The 16167-nt window shown below is 39.6% G+C and overlaps 1 protein-coding gene across 1 annotated transcript in view; it reads right to left on the bottom strand.

Moving 5' to 3' along the window:
* The window catches only part of LOC134860110 (uncharacterized), a 98293-nt gene extending 84719 nt beyond the window's left edge, over positions 1–13574 (bottom strand). The window contains exons 1-2 of the mRNA XM_063876951.1: positions 13482–13574; positions 9125–9350 (exon numbers count right to left, since the gene is read on the bottom strand). Coding sequence (XP_063733021.1) covers positions 9125–9350; positions 13482–13574 — 319 coding nt within the window. The remainder of the gene's footprint in view (positions 1–9124; positions 9351–13481) is intronic.
* Positions 13575–16167: the final 2593 nt, after the last annotated feature.

Genomic DNA, 16167 nt, shown 5'->3' with positions numbered 1-16167 from the left:
ACAATATTACACATAGAATTTTCTTGATGGTTTATATATAGGCTACTTTAATGTCTTTGTAAATGCAGCGGGTCGACTCCTGATTTATTAAACAAAAATACAGTCTATGATTTTGATTAATGCATTAAGCTTAAGCAGCACTATATACATATATTATGTTTGCATTGCATTTGATGCTGAGGTAAACTAAAGTAACAGAGTAATCATGTGGCATTGCTTCATATTTTGACACTCAGATTACGTTACGGATTACATCTTTTGACTTAAGTTATTGTAACGGATTTTATTTTTAAAGTAACCCTCCCAACTCTGTGTAGGTGAGCATGAAGAGACAGATGGAGGTGATGCGCTTCACTGAGAACCTCCTCTCCTCCTCCTGCTCCTTCTCTCGTTCGATCTTTAAAGTCAAACTATCTCATCAATTTCACATCAAAAGGAAAGCACTGCAACAAAAACCACAAACTTGCTCATCCTGCTGACTCCATACATTTGGAGTTCATCATGGCTCGATGTGTAAAAGATCCGCAAGAATCTTACAGGTCTGAATGTCCACTGCTACAGATGTGGTTATTAGGTCTGAGTCAATAGGTAAACAAAAGGTAATACAAATAATAACATCTCTGCAGAGATGATATGCACAAATGACGTTAGCAGACGTCTTTAGGACTGACGTCACAAAGACGAAAACGCAAAATTCTTTCAAACCCATCCACTAATTCAGACCAGACTAAACTAATTATGGGTTTTAAAACGCCCCTATGTCAACATTACGCTAATTGTGGGAGTGAAAATCCGACTCACGCAACGACTTCACAACAATGAAGATATAAAATCTGTTCGATGCATCCGAGCTACAGATTTCTGCAACATATACTCAATTAGTTCCATTCAGGTTATCCCTCCCCATCAGATCAGGCTTATCTAACACACGTGTTAACGGGAATTTTAGTGCAGAATTGGAGCTGCTGACGTCCTCCTTCAGCTGCACATCTTCTGTGTTTTACACCTTTATCTGGAAATCCAACCGGCTGCTGATTAAGAGCTGAGATACAAAACCCTGACTGATGCTCCACCTCTCTCCCTGTGTGTGTGTGTGTGTGTGTGTGTGTGTGTGTGTGTGTGCGTGTGTGTGTATGTGTGTGTGTGTGTATGTGTGTGTGTGTGCAGCAATTACTACAGCCCTCAGACTGATGCAATCAGCAGATAAAGAGGTTGAGGGTGTGTGTGTGCGTACCAAAATACAGTATGTTTGCATGGGGTTTCATCTAGGGAGATGAGTGCCACACACACACACACACACTCTTCATAAATCTGCTCATTATCGTGCAACCATCAGCGTCAGGCAGAAGTCTTCTCTCTCTTTTTGCATCATCTCTGAGTTTCTCGCCTATTTTTTTTATCTTGCTCTCTACCCTCTTTCAAACCAACCACACACACACACACACACACACACACACACACACACACACACACACACACACACACACACACACACACACACACACACACACACACACACACACACACACACACACACACACACACACACACACACACACACACACACACACACACACACACAAAAGACATCCTCCTCCCCTCCTTCTGTTGTTCTGCTCTTCACTCTGGGTTTTGGTTTCACTCCTCTTTGCATCAGTCCATCACCAGACAGGAAGTGGGTGCATTAGCAGAGTGAGGACGGCCTGATGGAATTAACGTCCATTATCTGTCCATTTACAGGAGCGAGAGCAGGATGAAAAGCAGGGAGGAAGAGGAGGAGGAGAAGATACAAATCTCACCACATCGAGCTTTACTCTGCATTCAGCTCTGCAGAGCAAAACCACAGTTGTTGTGTTTGAGGCGGTTTGTGTACAGCCTCTATGAAGTTTAAAGCTTGTATTTGTCGTAGTGTTTACAGATTTTTTCAAGGTACCAATGCATTGAGGACGTATTTATCTAGCTTGACGCGGAAGTCCACCACCGCTAAGCTAAAGGCGGCTAATGTTGGGCTATAAAGGAACTACAGCACGGTCACATGACTTCACGTCACCACCGCTAAGCTAAAGGCGGCTAATGTTGGGCTTTAAAGGAACTACAGCACGGTCACATGATGACTTCACGTCACCACCGCTAAGCTAAAGGTGGCTAATGTTGGGCTATAAAGGAACTACAGCACGGTCACATGACTTCACGTCACCACCGCTAAGCTAAAGGTGGCTAATGTTGGGCTATAAAGGAACTACAGCACGGTCACATGACTTCACGTCTCCACCTGCTAAGCTAAAGGCGGCTAATGTTGGGCTATAAAGGAACAAGAGCACGGTCACATGACTTCACGTCACCACCGCTAAGCTAAAGGTGGCTAATGTTGGACTATAAAGGAACTACAGCACGGTCACATGACTTCACGTCACCACCGCTAAGCTAAAGGTGGCTAATGTTGGGCTATAAAGGAACTACAGCACGGTCACATGACTTCACGTCACCACCGCTAAGCTAAAGGAGGCTAATGTTGGGGCGTGTTGACGTTTAGTCGTTTCATTTAGACACTTGTTAGCAACCGCCTTTTTGTATTCACCAGTGGGGTATTTACTGACGTACTTTATGTTGTGAAACTAAATCTCTTCAGCTTGTGTTAACCACAGACCTTATTTCAGGCTAACAACCAAAAACACCTACAAAAAAACCTTGACTTGCAGACAAGGGAACAGGAAGTGCTGAAATGTGGAGTCATATCAGGGTTTCAGGACTTCTTCCTGCACTTCTCTGTATGCGTGACATACAGTGTATCTTCAATTTGCAAATGGAAATTCTTTGTAAAACACGACACTCTTTCTGGAAACAGCCTGCAGAGGATCTTCTCTCACACAGATAATCCATCACAGGGAACATCGTGTCCACTGGTTTTATTCTCAAATTGACAATATATTCTTATAATAATGCAGTTGCAAGTGCAGATTTAAGCACTTTTTTTGCTGGAGACGTTAAAATAATTCTCTCCAGCAGATACTCAAATAGACTGCTGTTTGACAGACTGCAGGGAGAAATACAGCAAGGTTTTATTTTAAGAAAGGCTCAGTCATTTTCTATCACAGCTGTTCCCTGTAGTTTTAGCCAATGCTACTGAAACTGGAAGAAAAAAGTTTTCAGCGTCGGATTAATCCACATTTGGTGCCCTGGTGAGTATTTGGGACGCTATATGTCCAGTAGGGTATCTTTTCATGGCATTTCATTAAGTTAACATTCCATTGTATACAATAATACAGCATTTATTGTGTTGAATATTATCTATATTCTGTTGTTCTCAATCAAGGACATATCTATGTTTGAGGTTTCTTAAAAAATGCATTGCAAAGCCAATTTATTTTGGAAAATATATTCCCACAAACCATTACAAGGTGGCGCAACACAACAGGAAATGGGACGTAGAGTGGGATTATATGGAAGAATGAAAATATTCTACATGTCGTGTGTGTATTTAAAACAATTATTATGAATAATAACCTTTTTATTTCATTCATTGTGATAGTATTTTAGAGTAGAGTTTGGAGTGTTAGAGTAATAGTATTTAATAGAAAATATAAGATTGATTTGCCCATCAGTTTAGACGTTGAAAATGCAATACAGTTATTAAAAAGCCTATAAATAAATAAAATAATATTTAAGCAAACTTATTAAAAAATGTGTTTTTTTACATTTTATTTAAATAAAATATAAAACAACATTTAAAATGAGCTAATTATTTAAAATGATAAATTAAGACATTTTATTATTTTTAAAGGGTTTTTTTTTACTACTAGGAACACATCTGTACTTTCATTTTTCAAATCCAGACTCTTTGACCTTTGTCCACTGTGGCATTAACTCAACCCTGCTCTCCTTTATCTCAGAAACACACGAGGATGATGGCAGCACGATACAGAATTGCTCTTTTCATAAGAACAAGACAGATTGCAGCGGCTTTTTCTGAGCAACGTGACCTGCTTGCACATTTCCTGCAGCTCCCGTACCGTTTTGTAAAAAAAGGAACAACAGTATGTCACATGTCATGCAGATTACACCTGGATTATGTCCAGATTACAGTATAGTACTATATGGCGATAATCCACCTATGAAAGCAGGTTGGATAAGATGCATTAAGGGCACACACACAGAAGCTCTTCAGTAAAAACCATATTCTGTCCACGTGTTGGTTAAGTGCATCCATCTCCACAAATAGCAACAACTCACAGCGCTCAGAGGGACATGCCGCTGCTGCCGTCGAGGATCCACTTTATAAATGAAGCGCACTTTATAATCTGCGGCGAGAATTATTCTGATGGTTTATCTTTTAAAATACGGAAGTAATAAAAAGCTGTATGTTTGGAAGCGTTGAACGTGACAACAGGATATTGCTTTTCTGAAAGGATGAGTTGAGTTTTTATGTGCAATTGATTTCAAATCTGAATAAGTGCAGACATGCGTCGCAGCTGAGGGTAAATAAACTGTGATTACTTCTATAAACAAACACCTTTCAACACTGAAAAATCATCAGTGTGTAGGTACTGTAAGGACAGAAGAGGAAAACCAGATGACGTTCCTTTGTCCATATGTCAAAAGTGTATCAACCAATATCCAAAATAGGCTGAAATCACTGAATTTTGTTCACGCTTTTGAACATTTCCAGGGGGTTCTGCATGATAATGGTCCATAGATACAACAAACACAATAAGTATTCAGTATTTCTTTAATTTAATTGTTTTTTGTTTCCATAATTTAAAATGCAATCTCATACAAACATATCATATTTTTGTATATTATTATTATTATTATCATTATTATTATCATTATCATTATCATTATTATTATTATTATTATTATTATTATTATTATTATTATTATTATTATTATTAATATTATTATTATTATTATTATTATTATTATTATTATTATTATTATTATTATTATTATCATTATTATTATTATTATTATTATTATTATTATATTATTATTATTATTATTATTATTATTATTATTATTATTAATATTATTAATATTATTATTACTATTATTATTATTATTATTATTACTATTATTATTATTATTATTATTAATATTAATATTATTATTATTATTATTATTATTATTACTATTATTATTATTATTATTAATATTATTATTATTATTATTATTATTATTATTATTATTATTATTACTATTATTATTATTATTATTATTATTATTATTATTATTATTATTATTTAATATGAAATAAATAAATATATTCCATATGTTATGTCTGTATTTTTTATATCATTATTTTCTTTTTGTATTATTATAATATATATTTATTTATTGTTTTCAATCAATGTAATAAAATAATATGTGTTTTTATTAGTATTTAATAGAACATCTAGGATAAAGTTCCCATACTTTTTTAAATTATTTTGAATGGGAAAAACTTAACTGCACAAAGTTCATTATTTTTATTATTCATTGTATTTTTATTTTTTTGTTTGAGCTGCTACTGTATCTTGTCATCATCTCTTGCCTGTCCTACATATTTGTTTTGTATCTATAATTAAATGAAAATGACCGGTAAGTGGTAACTTTTTGAGTCTGTTACTTTCCACAGCTCTTCATCAATCTGTCTGAAGCACGATCAACAATCACTCACACTGCGTGATCGATGCCGGGTGCAGCTGAGGAAATCACCAGGAAATGCTAAACAGGAAGCTAAAGAGACAAATGAAGCTGAATTTGAAGACAGAGCTGAGTCACTGCTGCGAAAAACAGACATTAGTAAAAGCATATTCTGCTGTTTGCCTCATTATTGCTGTAATCATCGCTTGATTAACCATTTAAAATGTAATTATGTCCAGCTGCATGAGATAAACAATCTGTGTTTTAAATTGGGAGTGTGTTCATTGCAAAAAAAAGAAGGCACTAGTAGTTATATATGTAGAGTTAGTAATATCTTTTATTGGATATTTGACTTTGTTCTGTTCCTTTTCGTGCGGATTATTCCATATTTTATTATATTTGTAATTATATTTCTTTAAGGCAATTGACAATTTGCTTTTACATCTAATGTTAAATATAAAAGCTTTGTTGTGTATTTTATTCTATACTTTACCTTAATGTGTTTATGTAAATATATGTATTTCATTTATTTCATTTCATTTCTTTATTTTGTTTGTATTCATTTCTTTATTTTATTTTGTATTTATTATCTAAACTTTTATTGGACATTTAATAATTGTGTTATGCTTATACACATATCTTTAGTTTTTCCTTTATTGCACGTTCTTATTCTACTCCTGATAAAATTCTGGCTTAAATCAGGCAAAGTTTGGATTGTGTTTGGGTGGACGTACAGTGAGTGAGAAATCAACTCACAGCTTATTATTTTTGTGATCATTTTTTAAATTACATTATTAGCATAAACTGGGAAACAGTGCTTCACTTATCTTAGCAATGAAGCTTAAAAGGGGAGTAAAGTGTATCTGTGGTGGTGTGTTAATCCTCAGAAGACGAGCTGTAATCTGTTGACCTCTCTCTCTGCCGGTGCAACACACACACACCCACGCACCCACACACACACGCACCCACAAACACACAGACGCTTCATGGGAAAATACCTGCAGCTAAAAACATGTCTGACCATCAAAGTGGAAGATCGTACAACACTACCATCGAGACACACACACACACACACACACACACACACACACACACACACACACACACACACACACACACACACACACACACACACACACACACACACACACACACACACACACACACACACACACACACACACACACACACACACACACACACACACACACACACACACACACACACACACACACACACACACACACACACACACAACCCTGACCTCATTCTACTGTGTACAAGAAGATACAGCTACTTACACACTCCCTTGCTCTATATCGCTATCTCTCTCACACACTCACACACACACACACACACACACACACACACACAGGGTGGTAGTAGCCTGTGGCTGTGCGAGCAGCTGTGAATAATTGTGTTTACAGATGGCATACGTAAGACCTGTGGGTTGAGTGCGAGAGAGTGTGTCCTCACAAAGGAAGACATGGATGACATTTAAACTGAATCTCTCTTCTCTCCTTCCTTTAAAAAAAATGTATCTCCACTTTTTTTCTCCACCGTAAGCCTAATTGGCATAAGTGCCAACGAGGCGTTCACAGTCAAAACAGAACAATGAAGGAAGAAAAGTAAGAAAAGACAGCGGAGTGTTTTCCCGATGCGTGTCTAATGAATCCTTTGGCTCCAGAAAGCAGGTAAATGAAGCACTTTATTTATGCCACAGGGTAACTGAGCTTTAAAAATAAAACAGTAAAAGCAACAGCTACTGTAAATCCTGATCTCATTTCTGAGGCAGTGTGTAAAGTATCTGCAAAAATCCTAAAAAATAAAACAAATGTCACTAAATACATTTTCAAATAAAGTCAAGAATGTTAGGATGTGATTTCCCGGCTAACTGATTATATCAGGAGCTAATGCGTCTTGGTATTCACTGTTTTTGCAGTCTAATGACTACTTAAAAACCAGTAAGGCTCAGAGTATGTGCTGGTTTATGTATATGTTGTAAATACAGAGCTAAATATATCACTTTATACTCATCATAATACAAAGACAAGATGAGAATATATTTAGTTCTTGCTGTTGCATGCCAAAATATATTAAAATGTGTCTAAAGTAAAGCAAACCTTATAATCCAGTGGGTTCGGATGTAATGTCACATTTCACAAATCTGCTAACAGGCTAAAGCTAGCATAAGTCCAACCTGTCTGTTAGCATTTGTTAGCAAAATTAAATGTGGTACCATCAAGTTTTAAATAAGTGAACATGTGTACTGTGTAGGCTTCACTGCTAGTCTGGATTGTTATTAGCTAAAGAAAGGTAATGTTTTGTAAAGCTGTTGATATACATGTGATATTCACTGTGCTAGCATCAAGATGATACATTGCTAAACTTGCTTCAAACACAACAAGAGAAAACCACACTCTTAAAACCTCTTGTTAGCAGTGTGTAGCATATTAGCATCATCACAAAAGCTACAGCAAACAGTCTATAATAACCTATATTCCAAGTTCCCCTACTCAGTCCAACACACTATATGTTAAACACTAACGCCATGTTGATCATATGAGCTAGCATAATTGCAAAATTTGGGCTAACACGCTTTCCCGCCTTCCAGTTTTTCAACTATAAGGAGTATACCAAAGCTATTAAGATAAAAGTCAACATTGAAGTCAGTGCTATGAAAGGAACACAACGCTGTATTTGCCAGATTTCAGTATTTGAATGGCTAACATTTGGCATAAAACATGCTCATAACATTTAAACATTTGATTGCAGCTAATTTATTGCATGGCAAAACTAGCTGCAAACTCAAAAGTAAAGCAAAAATATGTTCATGTGTTGTGAGGTGATGTGTGTACACCTTTTGGCAACATACAGTAATGTTAGTGAATGTTTCACAGTCAGTTCAAGTGTTTTTTAATCCGAAAAGGCAGTCAAAATGCTTAATCATGCTAGCAATGAGCTAACAAGACATTCACAAGACAGCCGGGTTAATCTTTATGGTGATGTAGCATCATTAGCATCTCTGCCATAAACCTGTTAGCATCATAAAGGATTTAAAGGCTGCTGTCCTGTGACTGTTAAACAGGCAAAGATAAAATAATCAACATGCTAACATGATGACGGGCTGACAAAATGCTAACTAGTGAAAACAGAGGTCCCTCTGAGGATCTGTAAGTGGAGCTGATGGAAGGTTGGACTCGGTATGATTTACATAATTGGGGATGTTAATTCGTCAAGCCGTGGGAGTTGATTATGTTCCATATTGATTGTGTTGTGCTGCTGAGAGGTCACACACCTCTTTAACGAAGGCATACACGGGAAAATGTGGGAGTCTGATTAAAAATACATTGTTAATATTCCTACTGACAACGTTGCATTTTGACTTGTGTGTGTGGAATGGTGTGTGTGGAAGCCAGCCAGTTTTTGTTGGTGTTTCATGGATGTATGGTGGAGGTGAAAAGAGGGAGTAGAGGGAGGGGAAACTCCCACCTGGTCTTACCGTTCTCCGGGTGCTCCATCTCGCCGATGCTGCCGTCAGGCGTGGTTCGCTCGTAGTGATCCTCGGGCAGCGCCAGGGGCCCAATCCGGGGCCCCGAGGAGGACTTGGAGCTGGGGGTCTCCGACTCCTCGAGGCCGCTGTCATAGTAGCTGTGCTGGGACGGGTCCTGCAGATCCTGCGCCTGATTGGCCGTGGAGAAAGTCACTCGGCGGTGGGGAGGCTGTGACTGGAGAAAAAAGGGGCGGGATTAAGTACTTAAACCTTTAAGGCTTATATTACTGGTTCAGGAATGAGTCTTAAAGCGGGAAATGAGTCAGCATTCTACAAGACAATGGTTTGTTGAACATGATTTTGGTCAGAAGCCTGACTACAGTAGTAGGAATGAGTCCTATAATCCAGAAATGAGTCAATAGTTTTTGAATGTGTTTTTTTTTGGTTGGAAGCCTTAAGACAGTGGTATCACAACCATGACTGCTTCTGTTACTACTGCTGCCAATAAGGGGTGCAGGAATGAGTCCAGCAACCCAGAAATGAGTCAGCATTCCTACCAAAGATCTTAATTTCTGAAATAATTCAAAATCCAATAGAAAATTCCCATTGGCTTTTTGTTAAGGGAACCAGGGAGATGTTAACTCCCAGATCAGTCGACAAAAATACCCTGCACCAATTAAATGACACTTTAAGTTAAATTTAACATGAGATGGTTTTATTAGAAGTCAGTCTCGGTGTGATGTGATGCGGATGAAACATTTTAAATGATTAAAGAAATGGAGTAGAAGCCACGCTCTAAAAATAACTCTCAAAGAAGTCATTTAGACACAGCGACTTCAACAAACACTTTCCAAAACTTTCATCACTTTAAAAACCACAAGAATCAACTTTCATCTCATCAACACAGATCTCATTTCATCTCTGCTTTCATGTGATCTTATTTCATTTTACATCATCCGATTATATCATCTTCTATCGTTTTCTTTCAACCAGAGGACATCAATCAATCCCTGCCAGACACCCAAGACACAGTCACAACCAAATCTTAGCAGCAAAAAATGAATTGGTAATTTTTAAAGGAACAATTGATGTAATTTAAAATGTTTCTCGCAGACCCACTTTAAGGAATAACAGATATAGATATACTTTGTGCAAAAATTGTGAGAACATTTTTGTTTTGTTGCATCTCAAATATAGAAATGAGAGCAATAACAAAGCAGATATTGTAAAGGCTTTTCTCTGACAGAACCAGACAAAATGTTAGGCTCACATTTGTTCTTATTGTCTCTACTGTCTCCATGCTTTAATGTTCAAAAAGCTCTTTATTCTCCTCATGCTGCAGCAAGTGTGTTGACAAAAACAAGTCAATCTAACATGTTACAGAAATGATATCAAGCTTGCTACTTAGTGATGTCACTATGTTCCAGAACGTTGGGATTATAGCCTTTGCAGACCATTGTCATGCATAGAAACCTATATAACACACTAGAGGACAGAGACAACCCAAACAGCACAATAGGGCCTCTATAAGTTCTCTGTTTACTGTGTGTGTGTGTGTGTGTGTGTGTGTGTGTGTGTGTGTGTGTGTGTGTGTGTGTGTGTGTGTGTGTGTGTGTGTGTGTGTGTGTGTGTCTTTGTGTGTGTGTGTGTGTGTGTGTGTGTGTGTGTGTGTGTGTGTGTGTGTGTTCTGGGGGTGCAAGGTGGCTGTCTAAGTCGTGGTGTGTTTGATGGTTATGTAATTAGAAAACAATTAGCCTCCCTGTAGCGCTGCAAGGGAGGACGACCACCACACACACACACACACACACACACACACACACACACACACACACACACACACACACACACACACACACACACACACACACACACACACACACACATACATTGAGTGCTGCCAAACAAAAGCTGCCCTAATTCAAAGGCACACAATGCACGGTCCAATATTTCAGTCACACACACACACACACACACACACACACCGACTGACAGACACACACATTTACAAACACACAGCGGCCCGGGCTGATAAAGAGCATCCCTGGCTCGGCAGATACTCGTCACCATGGCAACTGGGTGCTGTCAGGACCCAGAAACCAGTAAAACCAGCAGCTCATCACAGAAACACACGGGGGTTCAGCTCTTTTTTTCTAATGCCGTTATCGCCCACTTTTTCTGAGCAGCTTTTCTTTTTTTTTTTCTTGCAGCGCCTGAAAGATTTGCTGCCGCTTCACAAAAAGTATTTATTGTGCAGGGATTCAAACCAGCAACCCTGTTATCAACAGACTTTAGAACCATCATTGACACTGGGAAACCAACACACACACACACACACACACACACACACACACACACACACACAAAGACATTGACTTACGTTGGGAAAGAGACGTCTGTAAATCAACGGGAAACTCTTTTTTCTAAATCAACTACATAGGAATTTGTGATGGAAACATCTGGAGCAATGGAGACGAAACTCAGAGAGACACGGGAGAGCTGGAACTTTGATGGCAAAACACTGAAGGTTTATTATGAAGGTAACGGCCGGAGAATTGACAAGACATTTGTTATAACCTGACCAATTCTGAAGATCTCTACTACAATACGAGGTGTTAACCAGTTCAGAGTGGAAAATCAACATTCTTCCGTTACCAGACTAAACAAATAAGGATCCTAAATCTAACTAAAGATGTCATCCATGGAAAACAATGTACACCAGGAAACCTACGCTCATGATAAGAAGGGCTTCTCGACGTTCCTGATCAATAAACTAAATCTCATGTCAGCTTGTGCTCGGTCATAGACTGGCTTCAAACAAGCGCCCAAGCTGCCCCACCTTAAGGGAGATTACAGCAACCCCAAGACCAAGAACTATGCCATGGGAAAAGAGAGAGGAAGGAGAAAATTATGAACTAGGTCAAAGGTTAAACAGCTAAGCAACATATTCCCTAACAGAATTGACGGGTAATTACAGGAATTAGCGTGAAGTTTAAAACATATAAGTCTTTTAGCAAGTTACGGCATTACTTGTAAAATGCTTAAGGCGCTCAAGCCCCGCCTCCGATGTCCCGCTGTCAGCTCAGCCGAATGAATGGAGAGAGAAAATAACCCTGGATTCAGGTTGTAGACCCTAATGATTCAAATAAGGGCTATGAAAGTGTTCGTACTGGCTAAAGAAACGACTCCCAATGTAAGTCAATGGGAAATAATGTTGTTGGGCCAAAATGACGACACAGACCAGAAGAGAAGTGTAGTACCACCGTTTGGCCACTGCAGAAATGTGCTTGCGCTCTGTTGTGTCATGTTGAAGGTTGTGGCTGCAAGGAATTGTGGGACGGCTTTATCTCGTAACCTTTCTTAAAGGGTATAATAATGTATCTGAAGCTAAAGGAGATAGTAAAAGAAGTCTTGGAGCTCCATTCCAATCATCTATAGAAACTTCTGGGTCCTTTCACTCCGTTGGAACCTTCCCAAGCAAAATTGAGAATTAAACTGCAACCTTAGTGTCATTTTGTCTGGAAATTAAGGTTTATTTTACACACGAGTGACTATTTCTCAATGTTTAGTAGCACACAATCCTTAAAATATGTTGGAACACCTGTTTGATCCATTCTTTCTGGGACTGGATGTTGGGATATCAAATGATCCAGTTTGCTTTGGGAAATGTTGGTTGGCGATGTTAGGAATGCGGTGTGTTTTTTTGTTGGTTTTTCCAGAGCTGTTTATTTTAAAGAACAGTCAAACACTGTGGTTTTCAGTTTTGTACCGCCAGGAACACACTCAAGAGAACAAACACGGATATTCAGATTGTCCAATACCTGCAGCGGCCTCTCCGTTAAATATTTGTGCGTTCGGAGAGGCAGTTTGTGTTATTAATAACTGCTTCCTGCCTCTTCTGCTGCGTGAGCATTAGGAAATAAATCACATCTATATATACATGAAGAGGGAAATGAAGCGGATCACATCTCCATCCCTGTCACCACACACACACACACACACACACACACACACACACACACACACACACACACACACACACACACACACACACACACACACACACACACACACACACACACACACACACACACACACACACACACACACACACACACACACACACACACACACACACACACACACACACACACACACACACACACACACACACACACACACACACACACACACACACACACACACACACACACACACACACACACACACACACACACCAAAATCCCTGCTTTTCTGCCCTTTTTGTACTCATGCATGTGTTTGTTTGCTGGAAATAGAAGTGCCGTCTCAGCAGGTTGCACCATGGGAAAGTGGAGCAGATCAGAGGGGAGGAATACAAAAGACCAACCGGCATCCAGAACAACCTCCACCTCAGCCCCCGCCCGAAAAAAAGGTTCTTGTTCCAGATCGGCGCCATGCTGAGGACAAAAATGGCCGCCATCTGCCTGACCGTTGGCACGGGTGTCCCTCGCTGCCCTCATTTTTGTCTCAACTCAACCATGAACCTAGGAAAACCTGCGGTGATGATTCTCATTTCTCTTACTTTTCTGCTTACATCAGGCTGTTTTGACTGTAACAGTACCGGACGTGTTTCTGGCTGCCATCTTGGCTCCGTAACGTCCCTTCTGTGACCAGTTGCGCTTGCTGTTGCTTTAGTGAACACAGCACTATACAAGTTAAAGTTATACATGTGAGTTTCCTTCACTTTTCAAGTAGCGTCCCACCAACGAGTGCTGTAGTGAAGACCCGGAAGGTAGCATCTCGACTGAAACCAATGAGATTTTTCCATTGGTTTTTAGATTTTTGCAGAAAATAGGATCTTGAGCAAACCAAGATTTATGATACTTACACATTTGTTCTACCAATCTACACATATGAAAACCACTTTATGGTTTCAGAAGTAAAAAGCTGACGTTGGGCTATAAAGGAACTACAGCACGGTCACATGACTTCACGTCTCCACCGCTAAGCTAAAGGTGGCTAATGTTGGGCTATAAAGGAACTACAGCACGGTCACATGACTTCACGTCACCACCGCTAAGCTAAAGGAGGCTAATGTTGGGCTATAAAGGAATTACAGCACGGTCACATGACTTCACGTCACCACCGCTAAGCTAACGGAGGCTAATGTTGGGCTATAAAGGAACTACAGCACGGTCACATGACTTCACGTCGCCGCCGCTAAGCTAAAGGAGGCTAATGTTGGGCTATAAAGGAACTACAGCACGGTCACATGACTTCACGTCACCACCGCTAAGCTAAAGGCCGCTAATGTTGGGCTATAAAGGAACTACAGCACGGTCACATGACTTCACGTCGCCGCCGCTAAGCTAAAGGAGGCTAATGTTGGGCTATAAAGGAACTACAGCACGGTCACATGACTTCACGTCGCCGCCGCTAAGCTAAAGGAGGCTAATGTTGGGCTATAAAGGAACTACAGCACGGTCACATGACTTCACGTCGCCGCCGCTAAGCTAAAGGAGGCTAATGTTGGGCTATAAAGGAACTACAGCACGGTCACATGACTTCACGTCACCACCGCTAAGCTAAAGGAGGCTAATGTTGGGCGTGATGACGTTTAATCGTCTCATCTAGACACTTCCAGTTCAATTCATTAGTGGGGTATTTGGTGACTAATTTCCAGATTTTAGGACTCATTCCTGCACCACTCACTGGTATTCTTCAATACTGGTATGTATTGGGTCCCACAAACATGCACTACTCATCTCTCCTCATCCACCCTTCATAGTCTCGCAGTGTGTAGAAATTAATCTAGCCTACTCGTACCATGATGGGATAAAAACTTCTATAAAACCTTAAAAACTGTGTCATAAAACCAGGCCAACAGTGAAATATACATTTAAAACTTGCACAAAATGAAATACAAAGATCTAATCATCGCTCCAAAAATAGCCCGGAGGTTTTAATCTGTTGAGGAGATTATGCAGATTAGAGATTTACATTTTATTTTGAAGAAGTTTCACACCAACGTATGTAAAAACCTATACATTCATGCATTGTTTAACGACACTAATTATGTGAACTTATGAACATTAAACACGCTAATTCATCTCAGTATCTCCATTGTTTATCCTTAATATTCTGTGTTTTAACCGGGGCATAACGACACGAGTGTGTTTACTGACACATAGTAATGAAGGTCAGTCATTAAGAATTCAAGGAGCTCCTTCGAGATCAAACTGTTAATTCTGCACTTTAAATAAAGTTTCTCCATGGAGGAATACTCGGTGTTCTGCAGACAGAATGCACTTTTATGCAAAACGAGGAGTCATGATGAACCATTTTTCCTTGAATCCATAGAAACTGACCTTCATTTGCATCTCTGAGTGAAACGCTCAGCTGCAGAGAGGAGGAATTAAACAGGAAACACACGGTGTGTTCAACGTGTTCGACAAGAGGAGGCAGCAGGGCGTCGCAGAGTCTGACAGAGACACAAATAACAACCAGGGAAACTAAAGAGTGTTACCGTTTAGTTTCCTGCTAACATTTTGAGGAGGTTGTGGTTATTGGTTGAGGAGGAGGAAGAGTTAGGGTTGAAGCAGGACAAGAAAGGAGGAGGAAGAGGAAGGAAACTTTGTGTAAAAGCAGGACCAGAGGAGGAAGAAGAGCATAACAATGGAGGTGGATGTGGGGGCAGAAGGAGGTGAAAGATTAGGGTTAGGGTTGAAGATGAAGAGGAGGACTGGGAAGTAAGAGGAGGAGGCAGAGGAACGAAACTTAAGGTAAGAGCAAGTGCCAGAGGAGGAGGAAGAGCACAAGGATGCATGGGAAGGAGGTAGAGGAGGTGGATGTGGAGCACAAGGAGGTGACAGGTTAGGGTTAGGGTTGAAGATGAACACAGGGAATTAACAAGTAGGAATAAAGCAGAAGAAAGCATAAGGAGGTAGAGGAGAAAAGGGAGGAAGAGGAATACAAGATGGGGGATGTGGAGGAAGTACGTGAATGAAGAAGAGGAGGAGTTGAAGTAAGAATAAGGGAGGATCAGGATGAGGAGAGAGCAGAAACAGCACAAG

This window comes from Eleginops maclovinus, chromosome 23 (assembly GCF_036324505.1).
Source record: "Eleginops maclovinus isolate JMC-PN-2008 ecotype Puerto Natales chromosome 23, JC_Emac_rtc_rv5, whole genome shotgun sequence".
NCBI classification, from domain to species: Eukaryota; Metazoa; Chordata; class Actinopteri; order Perciformes; family Eleginopidae; genus Eleginops; species Eleginops maclovinus.
Note: the sequence above shows the minus strand (reverse complement) of the source record. Positions and strands in the feature narration are given on the sequence as shown.